The sequence below is a fragment of the Embiotoca jacksoni genome, unplaced genomic scaffold (genome assembly GCF_022577435.1).
Source record: "Embiotoca jacksoni isolate LCO1_2020_lvr unplaced genomic scaffold, fEmbJac1.0.p SCAF_7, whole genome shotgun sequence".
Taxonomy (NCBI): Eukaryota; Metazoa; Chordata; class Actinopteri; family Embiotocidae; genus Embiotoca; species Embiotoca jacksoni.
The window spans coordinates 16,529,793-16,552,756 of record NW_027185425.1 but is presented as its reverse complement, the minus strand read 5'-3'; the positions used below and the strand labels follow the sequence as shown (position 1 = coordinate 16,552,756).

At 41.6% G+C, this 22,964-nt stretch overlaps 1 protein-coding gene across 1 annotated transcript; it reads left to right on the top strand.

Moving 5' to 3' along the window:
* The first annotated feature begins 100 nt into the window (after nt 1–100).
* Nucleotides 101–20,084, top strand: LOC138215032 (hippocalcin-like protein 4). The gene is made up of 4 exons (XM_069176964.1): nt 101–278; nt 17,624–17,799; nt 19,560–19,775; nt 19,861–20,084. Exons 2-4 carry the CDS (start codon nt 17,638–17,640, stop codon nt 20,056–20,058), a joined length of 576 nt encoding a protein of 191 aa, XP_069033065.1. The 5' UTR covers nt 101–278; nt 17,624–17,637; the 3' UTR covers nt 20,059–20,084.
* The last annotated feature ends 2,880 nt before the right edge of the window (nt 20,085–22,964 follow it).

Sequence of the window (22,964 nt, the reverse complement as noted above, 5' to 3'; positions counted from 1 at the left end):
CGGTCGAATCAGACGTAAACGATCCGCCTTCAAACAGCGGCGGAGCCAATCACCGCGAGGGGGAGGCAGCCTCTATGCAAATGTATTGGCAAGGGAGACGCAGCGGTTCATTCATCTTCTTCCAGAGGGAGAGGTGAGTTACCGCGAAGGTTATTTTACATGAGGAAGGAACTGTTTTGGAGGCAAACACCGCCGAGAGAATAACTGGGAACCAAAGACAAAAAGAGGCTTTTGTTTTCTAGCAGATAGGAGCTTATTCTTCCCCCAAACAGTACAGGGTAAGTGGAGGACATTTTTTTTTTTTTTTTTTTTTTTTTTTTTTTTTTTTTTTTAATTTGTAGATGTCTGTTTCCACCATCATGTTAATGTGTACAAGTGTTGGTAAAAATGTGTCAAATATGGCTTTACTGGCTAACTAACAAAAGCAATATATGAAGGGAGAGGAAGCTGTGGTCATTATTTTACTATTATCTAGAAAGGGGGTACTGAACTCTTTACCCTGTCAGTGCCTGATACTTATTTAGCACTACAAACAAATCATAGTGTTTCTACTATACTGGACTGTGTTGTTAAGCTGTTGAGGGTTTCAGTGTCTTGCTCAAGGACACTTCGGGCTGTAGAGGCAATTCAACTTACGAGCATGTTTAAAAGAGAGGAGGCACTTTGGTGCCCATGTCTGCCACGGTGACAGCAATTATCACACAGGAATATGGCTATTTGGTGAGTCATTTTGAAAGAATTTTCCTCTGCACGGGTCTGAAAATGCAGCTCGGGGGATCCGGGCTCGGATGTCCTTCATGCTTTGGGATGCAATTAGAAAAAATAAGGCTACCTGTGTGTCGCAGCAACTGCAACTTAAGGACGGTCTGTTCTGCACACGCAGAGCATCGATAACATGATAGAAGCATGTAAACGGAGCCGGATAATGTGGTTATCTGTGCTTGGAGGAGACGTGGGGGCTCTGAGTGCCCTCTGAGTGGCTGCTAAATGCAACATGAATATCAGGAGTCAGTGGTTTGCAGGAGAAGTCTGTGGCTGCGAGTCCCGCTGCTCTGCCTTCAAAGTCATTTGGTGTTGACCTGTGTGAGTGCGGAGACAGACAGAGCAACCCAGCAGGCTGAACTGGTGGTTTAGTTCTGTCTGCGTAATCCGGTCCCCCCCGGCTGACACCAGGACCCAGCACAATCAATAGGACCAGCTTCCAGTGTGTGTGTGTGTGTGTGTGCTTGTTCACATTACTAGTGGCTGTCATTCAACAGTCATATCAGATTACATCATGGTAGTTTACCCTATGCGTGTATATATATATATATATATATATATATATATATATATATATATGTGTATATATATATGCCACGCCAGGTGTATAAATAATGCAGCATTCATCACAACGAAGCAGCAAAGCAGTGTTAAATGAAAACACACACACACACACACACACACACACACACACACACACACACACACACACACACACAAAAACAGACACACACAAACGGGTGATGAGCACATCCATGACAGACAGGTGGTGGCAGTGACAGCTCAGTTTGGCTCAGCAGCCCTTTGGCGCGCTGTCCTTTAACTGAGCAGGAGCAGGTCTTCGGTGCACCACGGCTGCACGTTCACTAACACGTTTAATCTCCACTAAATTCCTGTTAACTTTAAGTGATGGATGCTCTTCACACAGACACACTACGGTGATGCAGCAGCAGTCTTGGCTTTTAATGAAGCCAAAAAAACAAACTGTTGTGGCTTTACTTCCACCTCAACCCACTTTCACTCTCTCAGGCGACTGTATAGCTCTCAAGAGGATGTCTCAAGTGGTGCTGAGCATCCCACGAGGAAGCTATTACAAAGCCAAAATTAGGATCTTATAATAGTCCTCCTTCTCCTCCGAAATATCCCTGGAACCATTACAGCTTAAATATGTTACACTATTTCTATATCTTCTGTTTTAAGCAAACACACTGCTCGAAAGAATACAATCTATATACGGCTGAGGTTGCCTTTTACATGAGATAAAACCAACTAACTTTAAAGTCTGTATTTTGATTTTGGGTTGCGAATCTATGTTTGATTAATATTTGGATCACAGATTGTGTGACTGACAACAACAAACCTGCCTGATTATCAGCTCCACAAAAGTCCACTCTATTGGGTTATTGAGCTTTTCTTTCATACGTGTGTTCCCATCACTATTTTCATTTAAAATCATCACATTGTTACTGTATATTTTTATTCAATTTTACCAGGCTCAGTCTAGCTTTAGAGAAATCCGCCACAGAAACGTTTATTATTTTCGTGTCCATGTTCTCGTCACATCAGACGAGCTGCTTCCTAAAGATGTGCTGGGCTGATTGCTTGATCTTTGCAGTGTTTTTTTAAACATAAATCTTGGCTCCACTATTATTTATAACTGTGGGCAGAAAGAAGCTGCATCCACCACACAGAGCAGCAGACTGATCACTGGATAGGAAAACACATTATTTAAGGCACATCCTCCCTCTGGAAACACCTATTGATCCACATTGTATGGAGGACAATAATATCAGCTCAGAGCAACATGTTAAACTACAATTTCCTGCATGCGCGTGTGTTTGTGTGCGTCGTTTGTTTTTCCGGCGTCCTGTTTTTAGTGTTTTTTCTGTGTTTTTCTGTGAGTGATGTTACGTCACTCCTCTCACTTTTGTGACTCTTTTTTACCCCTCTGCATCACTTCCATTTTGCTGTAAGCCTGTGGGCAGGTGTACTGTGCATCTGTCTCATGCATCACTGGCTCTGTGTGTGTGTGTGTGTGTGTGTGTGTGTGTGTGTGTGTGTGTGTGTGTGTACTTGTGTTTGTAGGATGGCGGCTTTCATGAGCTGCAGCATGTGTGTGTGTCTCCTGACTGATGGATTCATCCATACCTGTCACATGCTTTATTACCCCACGAGACAGATGTAGGAATATAAAGATCAGTGTGTGTGTGTGTGTATGTGTGTGTGTGTGTGTGTGTGTGTGTGTGTGTGTGTGTGTGTGTATGTGTGTGTGTGTGCGTGCATGCATGTGTGTGTGTGCGCTACCAACTCCGGTGAGTTTGCGGTCCGGCTGACAGCGGTTGAGCAACAATAAAGGAATGTTGAGTGAAGGAGTTTGGCATTGTTGGCAGATAACTAATGAACACCCACACTTATCAGTGGACACCACTGACAGAGCGGCCTCCGGCGGCCTCCGGCGGGCTCCACAGATACATTATGGTACAATGGAGATGTAACACACACCAAGAACTGTGGTGAGGAATGGATCTCCAATAAGAAAGAAAAAGAAAAAGAAAATTATTGTTTATAAATCTATTTCAATGTGACAACCAAAAGGTCCCCCCAGCTAGTCCAAATATGGTCACTTCCTGCTCCTTAGCCGCTCCAGTTAACTGTGCACTTTATTTCAAATGTTCTGTTTTTATTTGTAAGTTTCATTTGTCATCCAAGATTCATCTGTATTTGTTAATTCTATCTTATTGAGCTACTTATAATTGTTGATGCTTTTATTTTCTTGTGCTTCTACTTCCTGTTTCCTTGGGGAAGGTTTTTGGCAGAGCACCACTTTTGTTTACTTCGCGGGCTTTGGGAGCGCCTTCCCTGAAGTTACCGTTCAGGTGATGGAAAGTAAATGTGGGAAAAGCATTCCCGTGTGTGTACCATCTTGGATTGAGCCTGAACCAGCAAGATGGCGACATTACTGTTGGTTGCCGCTTGATTTAAGCGTTTTTTATCGACATGAATCATGCAGACATTTTTAAATATATAATGTTACTGTGTGGGTTTCCTCCAAGTGTCTCTCCCTCTGAGAAAACATAAAGTTCAGGTGAGCATTGACCCTATAATTGTCCCCAGGTGTGAATGTGAGTGTGAACACGGTCCGTCTCGTATGTATCAGCTGTGTGAGAGACTGACAGCCTGTCAGGAGGTATCCTGCCTGTAGCACAGTGCATGCTGGGATAGCCTGTTATGACCCTGAGCAGAATAGTGGTTTAAAGAATCGGTGGATGGACTCGCAGATCATTTCCTTTTTACATCAGTTTAAATGTTGTTGTATATCAGATCAAAGATCGTCTGCCACAGGTTTTTTTTTTTCTTCTGGTTACCTTAACCTTTAAAAGCGTGGACAGTTCTTCTGATACTACCTGAGGTCACCAGCGACCCGGCACTAATGTCAGGACGAAGGACCAAATGCACGACAAGGCAAAGAGAGCTTTACTCATGAAAAGGCTGGTTTACATGAAATGAGGCAGGCGAACGAAAAGAGGATGGGGGCAGGAGCAGAATACAAAACAAAACAAAAAATCCAAAACACAAACGGAAATAAACCAGGCATAAAATCTGCTGAACTCAGGTAAACTTAGGCTCTTGTGAACAATATCTTACATAACAATCTGGAAACTGGAAGGTGAACAGGCGGGAAACTCAATAATGGCTGGAAACAAAGAAAATATTAGACACTCGGGATGTGACGAATAAATGACAAAAAAAATGCAAAATACTCGGGTGCGAATATTTCGCATCAAAACTCTTCATAAACAGTCACTCAAAAAAGGTTTAAATAGACTGGTGTCATCTTATTCTTCAGAAAAATGATGTTTTCAACATCATCCAGTGATGAAGATCTCACCTGATGAAATAAGAAAAGATTTAGCCAAACCTGCTGTGACACTGTTGCCTGCCGCCAAGCAAAAGCAAACAACATAAATGCTGGTTGTGCTGATGGCCTGGTGGTTCAGCGATGCTGCTCCATACGTTGTCTTTGTCATTTTTCTGCCCTTTGTCATGTACAGTAACATCGGGCGGCTGCACACAAACAACATCGTCATTTGGAGTTGTGATGTGACGTTTGTTCCATTTCCAAACGATGTTATGTTTTGATGCCTTTGCGAAAGCTCAGAAAAATCGACCTCCTTCCAACAACAGCAACTGTGTAAAAGTACTCTTGACAAAAACAGCAGCTCGATCAATTTATTGACGTGAATTAATCGAACCGGGATTAAAAGATCTTTTCACGTCTCCAAACACAGCCTGGCTGCAGGGCAGCTCTGTCCGAAGGTTCAGGGCGGTGCTGAGTGCTGCTCTTTGGTCGAGCACGTGTTGTTCAGCTCGTAGGTTGTTGGTGAGCAGAATGAAGCAGCCCAAAAGGTTTTACAACTGAAATCCAGGCTTTGTTGTCCATATTTGCAGAGGATGACATTAATAGGGAATTTGAGACTGTTGCGTTTTTGATGTCAGTCTACTAAACTGCTTGTTGTTGGGGCTTCTTTAAGCTGGAGGAACCTGAACATAGATTTAAGTTCCCAAAACGTTTTGATAAAAAGCCACATTTATTTTTGAAAATGTTCAAAATGTGTATTTAACAGACTTTTGGCACAAGTACTGTAAGTGTTGTGATGTCACTGAGTCCAACACCAGATATGAGTTTTTGGTAAAGGGATTTCTGATTTATAGAAAGCAGAAAGACACCAAAACAAAGTAACACAACATTATAGATGTACTGTTATTATATGGCTAACACATTAACAAATGCTTGTTGTTTATTATGACCTAACCCATCACAACGTATCCTTGTGAGCCCAGCAAGCTTATAAATGTAGGCTACAAGCGTGTTTTGTGTTAGATCTTAAGCTTCGAGTGGTGGTTGAGTGGAAAATATTTACTCACTTGGTGATACATTTGTTAGTAATATTCAAACTTTGACCAGAAAGAAAGTGGAAGTAAAAGGACGTCAGGGCCAAAACCAAGTCCCAAACAGGCAGGACCGCTGCCAAGTCCATCTCAAGGTCGTGGACACTAAATCCATCAGTTTCCAATGTAAAAATAGCAAAAATCTACAAACAGAAGAGCTCTGCTAATATGCTGACATTTCTCAAACATTTCTATATGTAACACACAGTGAGTCTACATTACTCAGTGTTTGAACTTTAATAAGCTTCTTGCAATACTGCATCTTTATAGCAAACTGTCGTTCAGCCAAACTATGAAACCGCATTGTTTCTGTGTGTCAGATCCATGCCACGAACAGCGTGTGTTTTACATATTTTAGTGCTACAGAAGAAGTGATATTATTTTGTAGGTTGTAAGATCATAACTTTTCCACCTGCCGTCAATCTCTTGTTTCCGAACACATGACTGTAAATGATGGTGAGAGTACAGTGTTCAGTTCAGGAGCAGAGCTGCAGGCGCTCGTCCCATGCTCTGTTTTCCCCCTGCTCCCTTACACCAGTTTCAGCACACTACACAAAAAACGCACCACTATGCGCGCGTGTGTGTGTGTGTGTGTGTGTGTGTGTGTGTGTGTGTGTTGCATCTTAAAGGTGTCGCCTGAATATTATTCGCCACAGTTTACAAGGCTGTGCAGGTTTGTTAGCGCATGCAGAGACAATAGATGACAATTAGGGCCGTGTTCATTTGTGAGTCACTCAGACTTCAGTAAATGTGGAAACACTTATGGCAAGAAAAAAGAAAAAGAAAAAGAAACGGAGGTGAATAAATGATGTTTTTGAGATATGAGAGATAAAGGTGAGCTGAGAGAGTGACTCATAAGGGAACAGAGCTGTTTTGTGCCCCGCGTGTCTCCCCCGGCTCGACATGCTGGCTGCTCTTAAATTAGCATTTGAACGACACTGAGGTGAGCTGCGTTTCTATAGCGATGCGTCCTTCCTGCTCCTGTCACCAGAGATGTATGTAGCCTAAAATAATATGGAGACCAGACTGGTAAGCAGCAACACCTCAGCACCGACACCTTCACAACTCCGTGCACTCACAGGACTGTCCAGACTCTATAATCACAAGGCTTTAACTGCTTATTGAAAAACCGTTTAAACATTGATTGCGGATACTTTGATCTTGTCAAAACATTCAAACCATCAGTGTTTAATTATCACATTGACTACTCTTACTAGTAGTCCTGCTGATTGGATGCTACCACTAGATTAGAATTGCTTCTATCTATCTGTAATACGGCTGAAATCCAAACAAAATGATCACAAAAATGCAGATAAGAGTGTGCTATATGGATATCTGCTACTGCAATACACATTTGTTTGTATATGATATTTTGAGAAAAGGTCAGGTCACAAGTCTTCATCAGCAAACTGCAAGAACATTTTGTCAGTAAAGTAAAAAACAGATCATCAAAGTGCCTGAGATTTGACATAACTCAGACAAGGTGTGGGCAGTTAATCAAATAAGTTATATTAATGCTAGAAATAATTATTTTTACATTTAGGGCAATTCACTTCGTAGTTTTTTTTTGTTTTTTTTTCAAGAGCTTGATGAGAAGATTGATAACACTCATGTTTGCACGGTAAATGTAAATCTATTGCCGTAGCACAAAGAGGGAAAATGAGGAGGAAACAGTGAGCCTATGTAAAGTTGATATCAACCACTTACCGCTGCTCTCATTGCTTCTAATTTCTCATTTGTTTAATTGTAAATTGGGTCGAGTATGTGAAGTCACACGACAGTCAAATCCAAATAATCTCTCAAATCCTTATTTGTTGAGAGATTAAACGGGTAGCTACCTCTGTATAAACAGTATGATCAAATTGCAATCTGTCAAAAAATGTTTGCATTTGTAAAATTACATGCAAAACATTTGAATTGCTGTTTAATGCAATGAACTGTTCCACTTTTGTAAATGAAAGTAATACAAATGTTTTTTCATGTGTAAAATGAACCATTTAACTCCTGATGTTAAATTAGGATAGCAAAATTGCGTGTGATGTCAACAAAATATTATATTATCACAATATTATACTACAGTATTAGTATTAATATTTAATCAATTATATGTTTATAAGTCAAACTAACAGGCAAAAATACTTTAGTTTGAAAAAAGGTGCGTGAGAACTGAATCGGGTTGCATGTTTTTCGCAGGATAAATATCTGATCGAGGTCAGAGTGTCGTGTGCGACCTGGAAGACTCGGCCAGTATTTAGATTTTCAATAAAACCCCTGCATCAGGCCCATATATCAGTCAGCTCATTGGTCAGGTCCAGTTGGCAGAGGGACTGTTTCGATTGGCCGAAAGCCTCGTTTGGCAGTGAGCCGGACAAGTCGTGTTGCCAAGGCGACATATTGTTCTGTTTCAGTTCCGATGGTGTGGTGAAGACCATTTGGGTTGTGGTGTATCATTCACATATTATTAAGCTGGCCGTTTCCTCTTACACTCTGTTCCTTCACTCTCGCTCTCACACACACACACACACACACACACACACACACACACACACACACACACACACACACACACACACACTTCACAGTTCATAGCAAGGCTGGCATTGGACTGGTATCGTATTGATTGTCCCCCTATTGCTGCTACGGTGCATTGTACTTTTTCCATTCTCAAAAAGGTTATGGCCATTACAGACACACAACACAAACACACACATACAACCATGTACACACACACATGCACACACACACACACACACACACACACACACACACACACACACACACACACACACACACACACACACACACACACACACACACACACACACACAGGAACCATATGGGAGACCCAGCTTCCCATTTTCTCTCTTTCCAACTCAATTACAGCTTTTGCCAGCTAATCATTTTCAGTCACGGGAACACCAACACATTTCCCCCTCCGGGCGATGTTCAGTTAAAGCCAGAGCGCATCATAATGACAGTGTATTCAACCTTGTTTTCTTCCTTGTGTGCAGCCACTTGAGTGCGATTAGAACAGGACTCTGGTGAATTTGCTGAGGATGAGTAGAGGATGATCTCAGTTTAGTTCATATGCTGCTGCTCTCGCTGCTGGATGTAACTAAACTGGTGTAGTTTTCATCAATATACCCCATTTTAATGAGGTTAAGCCAAATAACAAACACATCCTCGGGTAATGTAATTAGGGCATTAAAAATAATTAATAATAATTAGGTTCAAAACTGTTCAGTGCTGGTACCGATACCTTGTGTTGGAAACTGGTTCCTGAATGACACTTTTTTAAATACCAATTGTATAAAATCTATTTCAGGAAAAGGAAATGACATCACACATCACAGTACAAAGTCCCCATGCAGTTTAGAGGGGGAGAGTCTAAACCAGGTTGTTTTCAGTAGCTACAATTAACAGATGTCCCCAAAAACACCTCGCATGCACGTTATCGATAGACGCTTCAATTTACAGATGTTTCCTAAACGCCTCACATGTTAATCAGTAGATGCTAGCTAGTAACCTCCAATTACTGCAGCGCACGCAACTCAGACTTTTTTGAGTAAAATTTTAAAATTTTTTACATTTTTTGTACATTTTTTTTAAAATTTTTGTGGCCAAAAATTAGTTTGAAAAGAGTAAAAAAAAAAAAAAGGCGTTCCTATAGGATTTAGTAGAAAACCAGTGATTTTATCTATATGTGGGCCAAGTCGAGGCTACGTCGGACAAATGTTGTATTTGCTCACTGACACTGATGAGATTTTCTTCCGCGTAAATATAGCAAAAGTTATGGGTTTTAAAATGAAAATGTTTTAGTGTAGACGTAGCTTGGCATTGAAATTTGATACAGAATGATGAGGTATTTTTCGATAGGAGATGACACTGAAGCAACTGTGCCATAAAAGCATTGTGGTTCCCTCTTTTGACTGGACGCCCTGTCAGACCGAGCATGTCAGAAAGATACAAAGCCTTCTCTGATCAGATGAGCCTGTCAGCAGAACAACATTGATTATCTTTGCCTTCCATAACGATTACAAACATGAATCTGTTCATGAAGTGAACCGTTGTTGTTGGTTGATGTAACCACTGATTAATTAAATGTTTAGGACTGTTTAGTTTTAGGCATTACTTGGATAAGGGAACAACTGTGGTTAAAATGTCTAATTTGTTAGAGTTTTCGGATCCTGGCAACAATTCGTCATGGCAACAATTATTTTTGTCTTGGCTCCCAATCTGGGTCCTTGATTGAAATTGGGTAGCTGCCAATAGCAAGTCCAGTCCAGTATGTTTGAAGTACTGAGATAACAAATGGAGCCCTCTAAATCAGCAACAACTCATTTTTCACAAGATGCTTTATTCTGATTCAAAACTCAAAAGCTCATCAGCTCAAGCTGTTGACAATTTACAAATTAAAGTTTAACAGGGAGAATGCAGCACCTGAATTTAAAACAATGCTGCTAACTAGAGAGAAAACCTATCATTTATTGTTCAGGCTAAAGAAACAGTCCACACACGGTTGTTCAGTGATGTCACTGTGATGCTTCTTATACCTCATAAACAGTCTTTGGTTGAGTACCTGACCCGAACCGAACATAAAATGAGTTGTATTTTGGCCAACAAGTTACTCGGGGTATTCAAGGTTCAGGGGTTCACATTTAATTAATTAAAAATAGAATTGAGATGAATTAGCAGACAGCCGATACGACGTACCGTTTTGTTGTTTTAATCTCCACCTGTTATAAAGTCAGATACCAGGAATCTAATGCACGATTCAAGGCACAGGTGAAGTTAACTATCTTTACTGACAAGTCCAAAAGCTCGGTAACACACAGGGAAGAATCCGAAAGGTGTGAAATCATGGAATACACGGGAGTACAAACTCAGGTGGAGAACGCTGGGATAACGAACTTAACACAACAACCATGTGACACAGGAGGTAAAGAACACGCAGACTTTATACACATTACACACAGGTGCACACAGTCAGCGTGGGGAGGACAATCACAAAAGCAGGAAGACACAAGGGCAGCAAGCGGAGACAACAGAAACAAGACAAAAGGGTGACTTTCTAAAATATAACAGGAAATGAACATGGAAAACTTAAAGGACAAATGAGGAGGAAAAGGCAGAAAGATTAAAGAACAAACATGAACTGTGACACCAGCTGGAAATAAAAAGTTGCTACTTCTGCTAATGGAGCGTCAGAAAAATGTCAATCATAAGTGCGACCATATAATATTGAACATTTACACACTCTAACTGTGACTCACGCTGTCGAGCCGGCCTTCATGAAGGAGAGCAGCGCTGCAACACTTAACGGGAACAAAACAGGAATGTAGAGTGAAGAAAAGTTCAGCTTCTCATTGACACAATAAATTAAAATATGTCCTGATAGATCAGCTGGAGCATCATTAGTGGGTGTATAATTGTGGTCATGGTTAGCAATAAAACGGCTTGGAAATGGGAAATAAACCGTGTTGTTGTCGTCCAATGTTTTGTTTTAGTCATTCACAGGTTACATTTACGAAGACTAAATCGAAGATTTGACATTTTGAGGATGAGATGTTTCATTTGTACAACACCATATATCGGAAACAATTGTCTCCTTGTGAAATTAGTTGCTTTAAGCATTCGGTGGCTTTCTCTTCCACGTTACAACAAGCCTTTAGGTTTGGTTTGGTTTGGTTTGGTTTGGTTTGGTTTGGTTTGGTTTGGTTGGTTGGTTGGTTTGGTTGGTTTGGTTTGATTTGGTTGGTTTGATTTGATTTGGTTTGGTTTGGTTTGGTTTGGTTTGATTTGATTTGGTTGGTTTGGTTTGATTTGGTTTGATTTGGTTTGGTTTGATTTGATTTGGTTGGTTTGGTTTGATTTGGTTTGGTTTGATTTGGTTGGTTTGGTTTGATTTGGTTGGTTTGGTTTGATTTGGTTGATTTGATTTGATTTGATTTGATTTGATTTGATTTGGTTGGTTTGGTTTGATTTGATTTGATTTGGTTGGTTTGGTTTGATTTGATTTGATTTGATTTGATTTGGTTTGGTTTGGTTTGGTTTGGTTGGTTGGTTGGTTTGGTTGGTTTGGTTTGGTTTGATTTGGTTGGTTTGATTTGATTTGGTTTGGTTTGGTTTGGTTTGGTTTGGTTTGATTTGATTTGGTTGGTTTGGTTTGATTTGGTTTGATTTGGTTTGATTTGATTTGGTTGGTTTGGTTTGATTTGGTTTGGTTTGATTTGGTTGGTTTGGTTTGATTTGGTTGGTTTGGTTTGATTTGGTTGGTTTGATTTGATTTGATTTGATTTGATTTGATTTGATTTGGTTGGTTTGGTTTGATTTGATTTGATTTGGTTGGTTTGGTTTGATTTGATTTGGTTTGGTTTGGTTTGTTTGGTTTGATTTGGTTTGATTTGGTTTGATTTGATTTGGTTGGTTTGGTTTGATTTGGTTTGGTTTGATTTGGTTGGTTTGGTTTGATTTGGTTGGTTTGGTTTGATTTGGTTGGTTTGATTTGATTTGATTTGATTTGATTTGATTTGATTTGATTTGGTTGGTTTGGTTTGATTTGATTTGATTTGGTTGGTTTGGTTTGATTTGATTTGATTTGATTTGATTTGATTTGATTTGATTTGATTTGATTTGATTTGGTTGGTTTGGTTTGGTTTGATTTGATTTGATTTGGTTGGTTTGGTTTGATTTGATTTGATTTGGTTTGGTTTGTTTGGTTTGGGTTGGTTTGGTTTGACCTCGGATTCACCTGCAGACAGTTTATCATTCAGGCTGACGTGTATGTGAAGCAATTGAGTCTTTAATGTGGCCTTTGTTTTGTGTTGGTTTGGTCTCGCTGTGTTTTTTTGTTGTGGTTGTTTTGATGGCACGGTTGTGGTGAGTTTTGTTTTTGGAAAATGGTTATAAGTATAATTAATATAAAAATAAAGCCCACACAACTTTACATGAGTCTTTTGAACTTTTATTTCTTAACAAAAAATACTGAAAAAAAAACATAAAAATGGCACAAATACGCATGAATAACACTAAAATACGTCACCTCTCCAACAGGAGAGAACACATCTTACATTCACAACACTGCCTTGCAAAACTGCTCTACAATAGTTGTGCAAAGTATCAAACTCAGAGGCTATTTGATCTAAAATAGGAAACAAAATGTGTCCACAAGGCAAAATACAAATTGAATACAAAACATTAGAATTAGGAAACACAAATGAACCAACATATTGTTTTGTTACGCTAAATAATCCCTCATTAACGGAGGATTATTCATACATTTCTTCACCGCTGACAAAAGCAGCCACTAATAGCAAAAGAGGGCTTTATGTTGTACTTCCTGTATTTTCCCAGCGTCCTTTGCCAAATGAAAATTTCATTTACTGTGGTTTATTTCCTGCACATACAGCGTATTTAAATTTTGGATAATAATACCCGTTTACAAAAAAAGAAAAGTCCATCTTTTTGTCGAGCCATCCAGCGGCCCTGACGCCGTCACCGTCACACCGATGTCATTCTCGGGGCACCTGTTCGAAGGACGGATTTTTTCGTGCTTCTTTGGAGAACTGTCTCCTCCGTCTGATCGGCCCACGTCTTCTGATCTCAGTCAGAGAACCTTGATGTCTGGCACTCTTGTCATCCATCAACGAAACAACATCAACAGCAGCCATCAAAATGTGAGATTCATCACTGCAGACTCGGTGACACAAACACACAGCGTCTCCCACGCATTTTGAAGTCAGATGAGATGTAGTGTTGACTGTCCGTCCGACAGCCGGAAAGAACACGCATTAGGGCTCCTTCGGACTCAATAAGAAACACGTCTGTCTCTATTCAACGCCTGTTGGGACAATTTTCTACAGGCTCTGTTTATCTTCCTGCGTCCTTCCAACTTCATCGCCTCTGTCTCCCTCCACGTCTGTCTTCTCCCTCTGAGGTGTGAATCCAGATTGAGTCATCTCTCCCCTCTTGTACGTTTCCTACATGCAGCCTCTTCATGTCTTCTCGCCGTGCCCTTTTCTCCTCCTCCACCTCCCCCCCCCCCCCCCCCCCCCGTCGGTGTGTGAGTGTGGATATCTGGAAGCCCACCAGTGCGGGACGGAAGCAGCGTGTCCTGCCGGTATGTTTGTGTGTGTGTTTGAATGTGTGCGTCGGGCCCTGCGCCGTGTGTTGACATCATCGGGTACAGCAACGGCGTGTTGCCAGGCCGGTTGATCCCTTCGGTGGGAGGCGGGCAGCCGCCGCTCGGGGCTGTTTATGTGATGGAGATTGAAGCGTATAAGTAATAAAGTGGTTCATTTTAGATCCAGAAGTAGAGACTTTGATGTCAACAAAGAACATGAATGTGTTTCTATTGGAATTTGATCCATTGGAAGGCTGTTAAGGGTTTATGATGTCCACACTGACACTGCTCATTTTGAAATGAATGATAATTGGAAGAAGAATTTATTCTTATCTCAGTGGAAATTTTAACCTGCTCCGGATGTGCTAATAAAATTCTGCGAGGTTTAGCAGGTTGTTGAAATGATTTGTTGGGTTGGGTCTTCTAGAAACCACCTGTCAATCAAGCAGTGTGTGTACAAGTGCCTTTAGGTAATGTTAAAGGTGCCTCTGTCCTGCTCACGCCATAGAAGCCATTGTTTTGTGCCACAGATATATCAGACTGAATTTTCTTCTTTTATTCAATCAGTTTTTGTTCAATTATCTGACAGATGCTAAGTGTAGAATCTGCAGAGTGTAATAGTGAGTTTGTGATATAAACAGATTCATGAAAAGCTACAATTTCTCTTTCAAAATCCTTTGCAGCTGAGTTAAGCTCGTCTACGCTTCACAGAAAAAGAACAAAAATTTGTTGTGATCGTGCACATGTGAAACGTGGTGTTGGAACATCTTCATGGCGTAATACGTGAAGCCCATGTAGAGTCTCGTGAAAACTTTTCCTCATATTTTCCACATTTTATCATATGTCCCAACATGTGGTACACATGCGTCATACATGTGATCACACGTGTTACTTTCTATCAGGCACAATTGTTGCCACTTTAGCAGCAATTCTTTGCAGCTATCTTTCATGTCTGCAGCTAGTTTTTCTGCTTCAGGCGGAGACCTTTGATCGGCAGTTAGTTTTGCAGTTGAGAACGACTCCAGACCTTTTAAATCACTGAATAAATTGTAGTTGAGGGCAGTGAGTCAGAGGTCAGGACTCGAGAATAAATATTGAATTTATTCCTATGTCTGATTCTCCATGTTTTGTTTCCCCTAACACAACATTTGCTGTTGCAACACACACATATTGTAGTTTGACATGCAGCAGCTCCGTGTGCACACATACATTACACACACGCACGCTGATAATCACCTTCTCCGAGGCAGCCAAAATGAAAAAAAAAAATGGTATGTCGGCAGGTTAATCTGTATTCTCAGCGCTGCGTTGGACTCCCCAGAGGTTTGACTTATTTTCTCTGAGAGGCGGCCTACGCTAAGAAGAAGAAACACCCAGGGTTACCTCCACACAGCCTCCAATCTGAATACGTGCCACAGCAGATTTGTGCCTCGGTAAGGGGAGCCGGCAGAGACCGGAGGACCTGACCTGGGACCGCTCCCACAGCAATGGACTGGACGGGTTGCCTGTTTTGCTGGCGTGAGCAGAGTTTATTTTGACTCTTACAGATAGGATACGTTTCCAGTGTGTTTGCTCACGTGGTTAGTTTGTGCCCGTCGCTGTCCTCCTCAGGAAACTCTATTATCTGCTACATTTGCTTCCCTGACAGACGGATAAAATCTCAGCGGCCTCAGTCGGAGGCAAGAAACGACACTACGACTGTGTGTGTGTCTTTGTGTGTGTCTTTGTGTGTGTGTTTGTACAAGGCAAAATATATCACTTGTGGCACAAGTTAGTGTGTGTGTGTGTGCGTGCGTGCGTGCGTGCGTGCGTGCGTGCGTGTGTGTGTGTGTGTGTGTGTGTGTGTGTGTGTGTGTGTGTGTGTGTCTCTGATGCAGTCAGTGATTTCCACAGCGACCAGTGGACACTGTCAATGATTTAGAGATAGTTAAACTTTCTTTTCAAATGTCTTCTGCTTCAGGCAGAGATTCATACACGTTTAAGAAGGAGAGTAAGCGTTTATGTATTTATTCCCCATAATTTAAAGCTGTTCCCTTCAACTGGTTTGGACTTCAAGGCGTGAAAACGCCCATATCAGTCCTGCAGCAGATAACTTGCACGCAACCTGCGTGTACCTCAGCATGTATTTGTGTTATTGCAAAGACAACAAGTGCTTAAACTGAAGACACACACAGGAGCAGCCTTCTTAAACTCAAAAACCACAAACCACTGCTCAATTTGAATACTGACTTCTTTGTGGAAACAGAATTCTTCCAAAGGCTCTTTAGTGGTGGACACAAGCTGAGTTGTATTATCACCACTCTCAAAGTGAAAGCCACTGAAAGCTGAGTCCAGTTAGAGATGCTTGTATCGTATATTCAACGGACTGCAGTGAACAGATCAACATCCAGCTCAGTGTTAAAGATTTGACTCTTCGATTGCACCTGCTTTTATATGTGTCCTCCATTTTACGCTATCTTTGAATTTTCTTCCTGAACAGCTGTAAGAGAATTCTCGGAAAATGTTTTGCTTTTTAACTCGATAAGATCACAGGTGACCTTTTCACAACAAGCTCGAATAAGCTCTCCCCCGTAGATATCCTTTTTCTGCTCCTCCTCTCTAAGCCAGCCACATGTCCCGGCATTGCAGAGCCCAGAATATTTGTGCAGTTTTGCAGTGATTAGGGGCTTTAGCTTCCTCTTCCTACATGACTCACTCGCCATAAAGTACGGCAGGGAGATATTTCATCCACTGAACTGTCCTCACGCCATTAGGATTTGTGGCTGCCTGGCTCGGCGGTGTCGGCTGTGTCCCGGTGTGAAAGTGCGAGAGCTGTCAGAGACAGCTATGAGTCAGGGATGGCGTCATGAAGGCACCGCAGCGGTCCTCAGCCCGATGCGTGGTGATGGGGGTAATGGGCCGTTTTATGGCCGAAATAGCAGCGACGCTATCGGGGGGCTTTACCCACACCAGGTGATTACAGAGGTAGAACGATATGAATCATTACGGACATGGAGAGTCCTTTCATAAGGATGGACATTTTGTATGTGACGTATGTACTCAATGATACGTGACGCATAACATGATATTACTGTCTAATTTAGATTTACTTGTTTCTTGAATAGCAACGATTATTTAGCTACTTAGCAGTTTTAACTTGCATAATTTATTGAACACTTGTTTTTGAGGGACACCTTTTTGTTGATTGATATTTACATCCTTTTAAAACACTGCTTTGCTTCCTGTTACAATAGTACAAGATGAACCAGAAAATGCAGGCAACGTGAATCTCAGTTCAACGAAACACTGATCCACTTCATTCAATGTTTTAGTTTGAACAATAAACAATGCTGATGTAAGATAAGGAGAAGACATGTAAATAAATGTAATAAATTGTAACTATATTATGATATTTTTATTATTAGATATTATAATCAAGAAACTTTTATAAAAAAAATAACACTTAAATAACACGAATAATAAGGGAAATAGGCTCAGATGAAAGTTTGTATGTAGTATGTGCACATTTGTATCCTTTATAAAACAAATACAGCATGAAATGCCTTGCTCAAATGAAAATGAGTGTGTCTTCTGTCACACAACGCCATAAAAAGACAATGCAGTGTGTGTGTGTCTGGATGTGTGTAATTCCTCGTTTGCAGCCGTCCTCATGAGACCTGTTCTGTTGCAACAACACAGGATCATAACTGCTGCTGCTGCTGTTTGTGTCACACCTCCTCACCTGTGTGTGTTCACCTGGTGTCTCTCTCTCTCTCTCTCTCTCTCTCTCTCTGTGTCTCCGCCCCCCAGAGAGGTGAAGCATCATGGGGAAACACAACAGTAAGCTGGCTCCGGAGGTCCTGGATGACCTGACCAAGAACACCGAGTTCAACGAGGCCGAGCTCAAGCAGTGGTACAAAGGTTTCCTCAAGGACTGTCCCTCCGGCATCCTCAACCTGGAGGAGTTCCAGCAGCTCTATGTTAAGGTGAGAGTGTTGATGCACTAATAAGTGTTTTTGTTTTTTTTCCCAAATGAAATAATGTTTTTTATAAGCATTTCCTGCATCGCCTTCAGTGGAAATTGTCCTCATTATACTTTTTTTTTTTTTTTGTCGTTATATAATGAAAAAAATAAGTTACCTCTGAAGTGACTCATAATTGTTGTGTTGTTACACAGAAAGCTTTCATTACTGAGGCTGACTAATCAATGTTTGGAGCACAGAGAGGAGGTGGAGCTATAATAATGCCTGTGACTCTGTTGCTGCCTGAAAGCCCCTCAGAATATTCTGCAGCTTTCCAAATGCCACACTTCCTGCGAAGAGACCTATACTGAGTTTTCCATTGGTTGCATGGGGCAGAGATATTTATAAATAGTTTTTTGCATATCCTCCCAGGCTCTCCCCCCTCCCCCCCATTCGGTTTTAAAGGGCAGAGAAAACAACTGTGGGTTGACCCGGTAATCTGCAATAACTTCTATTGGCATAATTTTCCTTTTATAATCATAATTTACTCTTTAAAAAGTCGCTTTCAGCCAACAAATGACATTCTTTGTGTTTATGTTAGGATCGACTCCTGTCTGGGAAAAATATAAACTGGTCTCGTTGTTAAGTTGAATCCTAAAAAGCATAGTTGCTTTGTTAAATATTCCTGCATAACCTGATTATGTAAAAGTAGACACAGTTACAAGTGAAAATAACACTGTTGTAAGCCTTTTAGAAAATAACATCAGTGTCAATAAACCTACTAAAACAGTAGGCTATTGATACATTGCTCCCTGCATTTACCGAACAGTGTGTGATCCACTGCTCTGCTATTGAGTTAATGTCCTCTGAGTTAACACTGTGCAGTGAAAGTGACACATTAGTTCTGCTCCATGATGTCGAGTCCACGTTAATGAAGATCAGTGGCACAAAACGAGGCCAAACACAAACATAAAGCATCTGGCCTGCTGTTTTCTGCTGAGAATTAAAATGGAAAAATGACATTTTGTCATCAGTAAACTATTTGAGGGATAGAAAAGACTTGAGTATGAAATACGTCTGCACAATGAATCGTATTAAAATTGCAATCTCAATTTATGCCTCTACATGATCTAATTTCTAAAATCGAACAATTCTGATGCGTTTTCATTCAGGACATCAGCTGCCTCAAAACAAGCGCTCCGACTCTCTCCCTCAAAAAACATGAAATCATGAGATGCAGAGCCGTAGTTTGTATATGATGGTGCACATCGCTTCAGGGTCTGAAAAATGAGGCCAATGCGGCGTTATCTTAAACTGCACCGCCACAGATCTCAAAAAAGCCTCCTCAGACTCCCAATTAACTTATCTCATAAAATACAAATCATTTTTTGCCACAAGTCGTTATGGCGTCATTCATCAAAGTCTTTCCTTTTTAGTTTTCTGGCAGTCCATCTTAAAAATAATCCCATCATTATTTGGATATTACGCTTAAAAAGCGGTATTTTTGGAGGCGTGTCTGTTTGATTGACAGGCCTGGGGTGCAGTTAGGTTTCTGCGATCAGTGGGCGGGGCCTAGTGTCCTTGGATTCCCAATCAGGTTGAGTCAGATCCATCGCTCGCTCCTCCTCAGCTCATCCAAATATGGGGACTTCTTGCTCAAAGATTGGGACGGCCGAAATGCTGAGCTCAAGGCTTTAAAGGTTCACAAACCGATGGCTGACGTCATGTTTGCAAAATACAACATTTATCGCAGCATTTTTTTTCCCTCCTTTTTCATCCTCCAGTTTTTCCCATACGGCGACGCCTCCAAGTTCGCTCAGCACGCGTTTCGGACGTTTGACAAGAACGGCGACGGGACCATCGACTTCAGGGAGTTCATCTGCGCCCTGTCCATCACCTCCAGGGGCAGCTTCGAGCAGAAACTCAACTGGGCCTTCAACATGTACGACCTGGACGGAGACGGAAAGATCACACGCATGGAGATGCTGGAGATCATCGAGGTGGGCGTTTGCGCGGAAACTGCAAAGACAAAATCATTTAAGATAAAAAACCTAACTTTTGTATTCCCCATTTCTTCTCCTGCAGGCCATCTACAAGATGGTCGGCACCGTCATCATGATGCGCATGAACGAGGACGGGCTGACCCCTCAGCAGCGCGTCGACAAGATCTTCTCCAAGATGGACAAGGACCACAACGATGAGATCAGCTTGGACGAGTTCAAAGAGGCCGCCAAGTCCGACCCCTCCATCGTCCTACTGCTGCAGTGTGACATGCAGAAGTAGAGAGGGACGGGTGGAGAAACAGGGAGGGAGGGGGGGAAGGAGGAAAAGGGGAGGAGGGAGGGGGGGGAGAGAACAGCGAGGCAGGTGGAGAGAGGGAGGGATGCAGCTAGAGGGAGGAGGAGGAAGAGCAGGAGGAGGAGGAGCAGGAAGAGCAGGAGGAGGAGGAGGAGCAGGAGGAGGAGGAGGAGGAGAGGCAGAGGAGCTTTGTTCCCTTTTTTTCTGACTTGAAATGAGCCAATGTTCGGAACGAGGTGGGCCCGTGATTGATGCCATTCTTTTTTTTCCAGGCTGCCTCCTGCTCTCCTGCAGCACTTCTGCTTCAGTCTGAGATGGGTGTCTTTACAAATTCAGTCTGATGAGCTGTTAAAAGTGGAAATCCCTCCAGCTCCATTTGGCACAGATGGAAAAAAAAAAAATGAGAATGGAGAATTACAGCGGAAATACATAGAACCTACAAGTGTCACACTGTCAGGCTCTGTGACTAAAATGTAGACTGCAGGGTGATTTAAGTGCAAAGAACAGCTGCCTTATTAAAACACAACTTTTTAATTAACAGTGGATGGTTTGCCCTCCCTCTCTAAGATCCCAATCTAACAAGATGTAATTGCAAAGCAGGCTGCTTCCAACTGATATAAGCGAACACATAATATCCTTATTGAACTTTTGACAAAGAGTTTGATGAAAAGATTCAGGAGATGGTTAACTTAGCTGAGCAGAAAGACTGATGACTGTGGGAAACAGCTGGCCTGGCGCTGTCGCAAAAATGTACAGCGAGTTTTACTGAACGTTTTATGGATACTCAGCTGGTTGCCTGGCAACTTAACAGTAACGCCCCAAGACTTAAAGAAGTCAGTGCTCCTGGTCAAGAAATAAACCTTCACAAAATCACTGGTAAGATCACAACTTGTTGCTTTTACGTGTGGGCAGGCGAGCTGTTTCCCCCTGCTTTAGGCTTTATGCCGAGCGAAGCTAATCGTCGTGTGACTCAAGCTTCGTTTGTGCAGTAGAGACATCAGAAAAGTCCCTCCAGGAGTTTGAAAGGTTTTTTTTTTTAGGGATTTTTGCGATATTCAATTTTGCAGCAGCTTTAAAAAAAAAAATGATGATGCAGTTTGAGGAGTTTGAAGAGATTCTTCCATAAAATTGTGGGAATTAGCAAAAATTGCAAGTCAAGGATAAAATTGTTTTTTGTTTTTTTTTACTACTGAAGAAAGAAAGAGTCAGATGTGATCACTTTCTATGATAATATGCATTTTGCACATCACAGAAATATTTTAGGTCTCATCTTTTTTTTTTTAATTTTCAGAACTTTATTATGAAACAATTCCTGAAAAGTGACATAGCTTTACAAAACAGTCTGTGACTGCACTGAAGAATTCATAGGCTACATCTTCTATCTCAAATAAGTACCTTAAATGCTTTTTAAATAAAATAATATTTTGCAAAATTGAAAGTTCACGCGGAGATTGCCTAAATTTGACTTAATTATTGCGATCGAAAGATCACGATTTCCTGGAGGGACTTATCAGAAAGGTGGTAAATGCAAATATTTTAACACGTTAAACTATTGCTTTAATGTCTAATTGGATGCTAAAAGTAAACTTTGGCATCAATGTCATTTACTGAGCACACGCAGTGTTTGGATGCTGTGCACCGCGGGAGAGTGTGAAAAAAGGAATGGCATCAAACCAACCGAGGGCCTGTTGTCGAGGCCATATGGTCCGTCTAGAAAAAGAAGCAAACATGGAGAGAATTCTGAAAATGGACAAAACCATTAGCTCTGTGTGTGTGTGTGTGTGTGTGTGTGTGTGTGTGTGTGTGTGTGTGTGTGTGTGTGTGTGTGTGTGTGTGTGTGTGTGTGTACATGTGGACAGGTTAGGAGCGAAATACACTTCGCCTCATGCGTCCAGCTCAAACTGCCCCATCTGCATGTGTTTGTGTGTGCGTGAATGTGCAGCTGCAATCATTAGTTCCTCCACAGACAAATTCACATCCAGTTATGTGGCACTCAGCGCGACGACAGCTCGGCGTCCACATGCTTCAGTCTGCGAGCCGCGAGGCGGGCGGGTGATGGATGTCTCAGACGGCTGCCTGCGGCAGCGTGGCGAGGCATGCTGATGTGCTGCTCAGTGACTTCCGGCGGCGCCGCCGGCTTTTTCTTTTTCCGCAAAATCAATAATTTTAGCAAAATGGTTACATGTATTTCGATAACAGGACTTGTGATCAGGTTGGAAAACCGTCGTGTCGTCGAGGTAATCTGGGCTTTGTTCAGCAGGTGAACCTGCTCCCTCCACAGCTCTCTCTCTCTCGGTGTATTTTAGGTGAAAATGTCATGACAACTGACGAGTACATCAGTTTGTCGTAATTAAAGGTCCGATGTGTAGAACTTTTACACAATTATACTTTCTTTCAAATCTTTCTGATGGTAAGGGCTTTTGTGGCCAGAAAGATGAGGTTCAAATTGTCACAGTGTATGTTTTGTTTTCACACTGTTTTCAGTGCATGTCTCTCTCAAAGTGCTGCTGTTGTCCTCTTTTTCCCCCCAAGCGGGCGGTGCTAAAGTCGGTAACTGTCTAACACGGTGGCTTTAAAACTCCTTCAAATATTATTTTAAATCTGAAGTATTTCTTGATAACATTTAATATTTATGACTAAATAAATTACAATTCATATTTAAATCGGGAAAAATAAAAGTCTGAAATTGTCGCGAGCCTGTTTTGTTCAGGACTGTGTGGGTGTGCTTTAATAAGATTTGATTGACAGTCACCTAGCAACATAAGCACCTACAACTGATTCTGATTCAAGTGTTGCTAAATTCTGATTGGTGCACAGAAATAAGTGACATCACCTTTTTCCCCACAGAGCCCCGCCCACTGAGTAAGAGCACAGGAGAGATCGTTATCCGT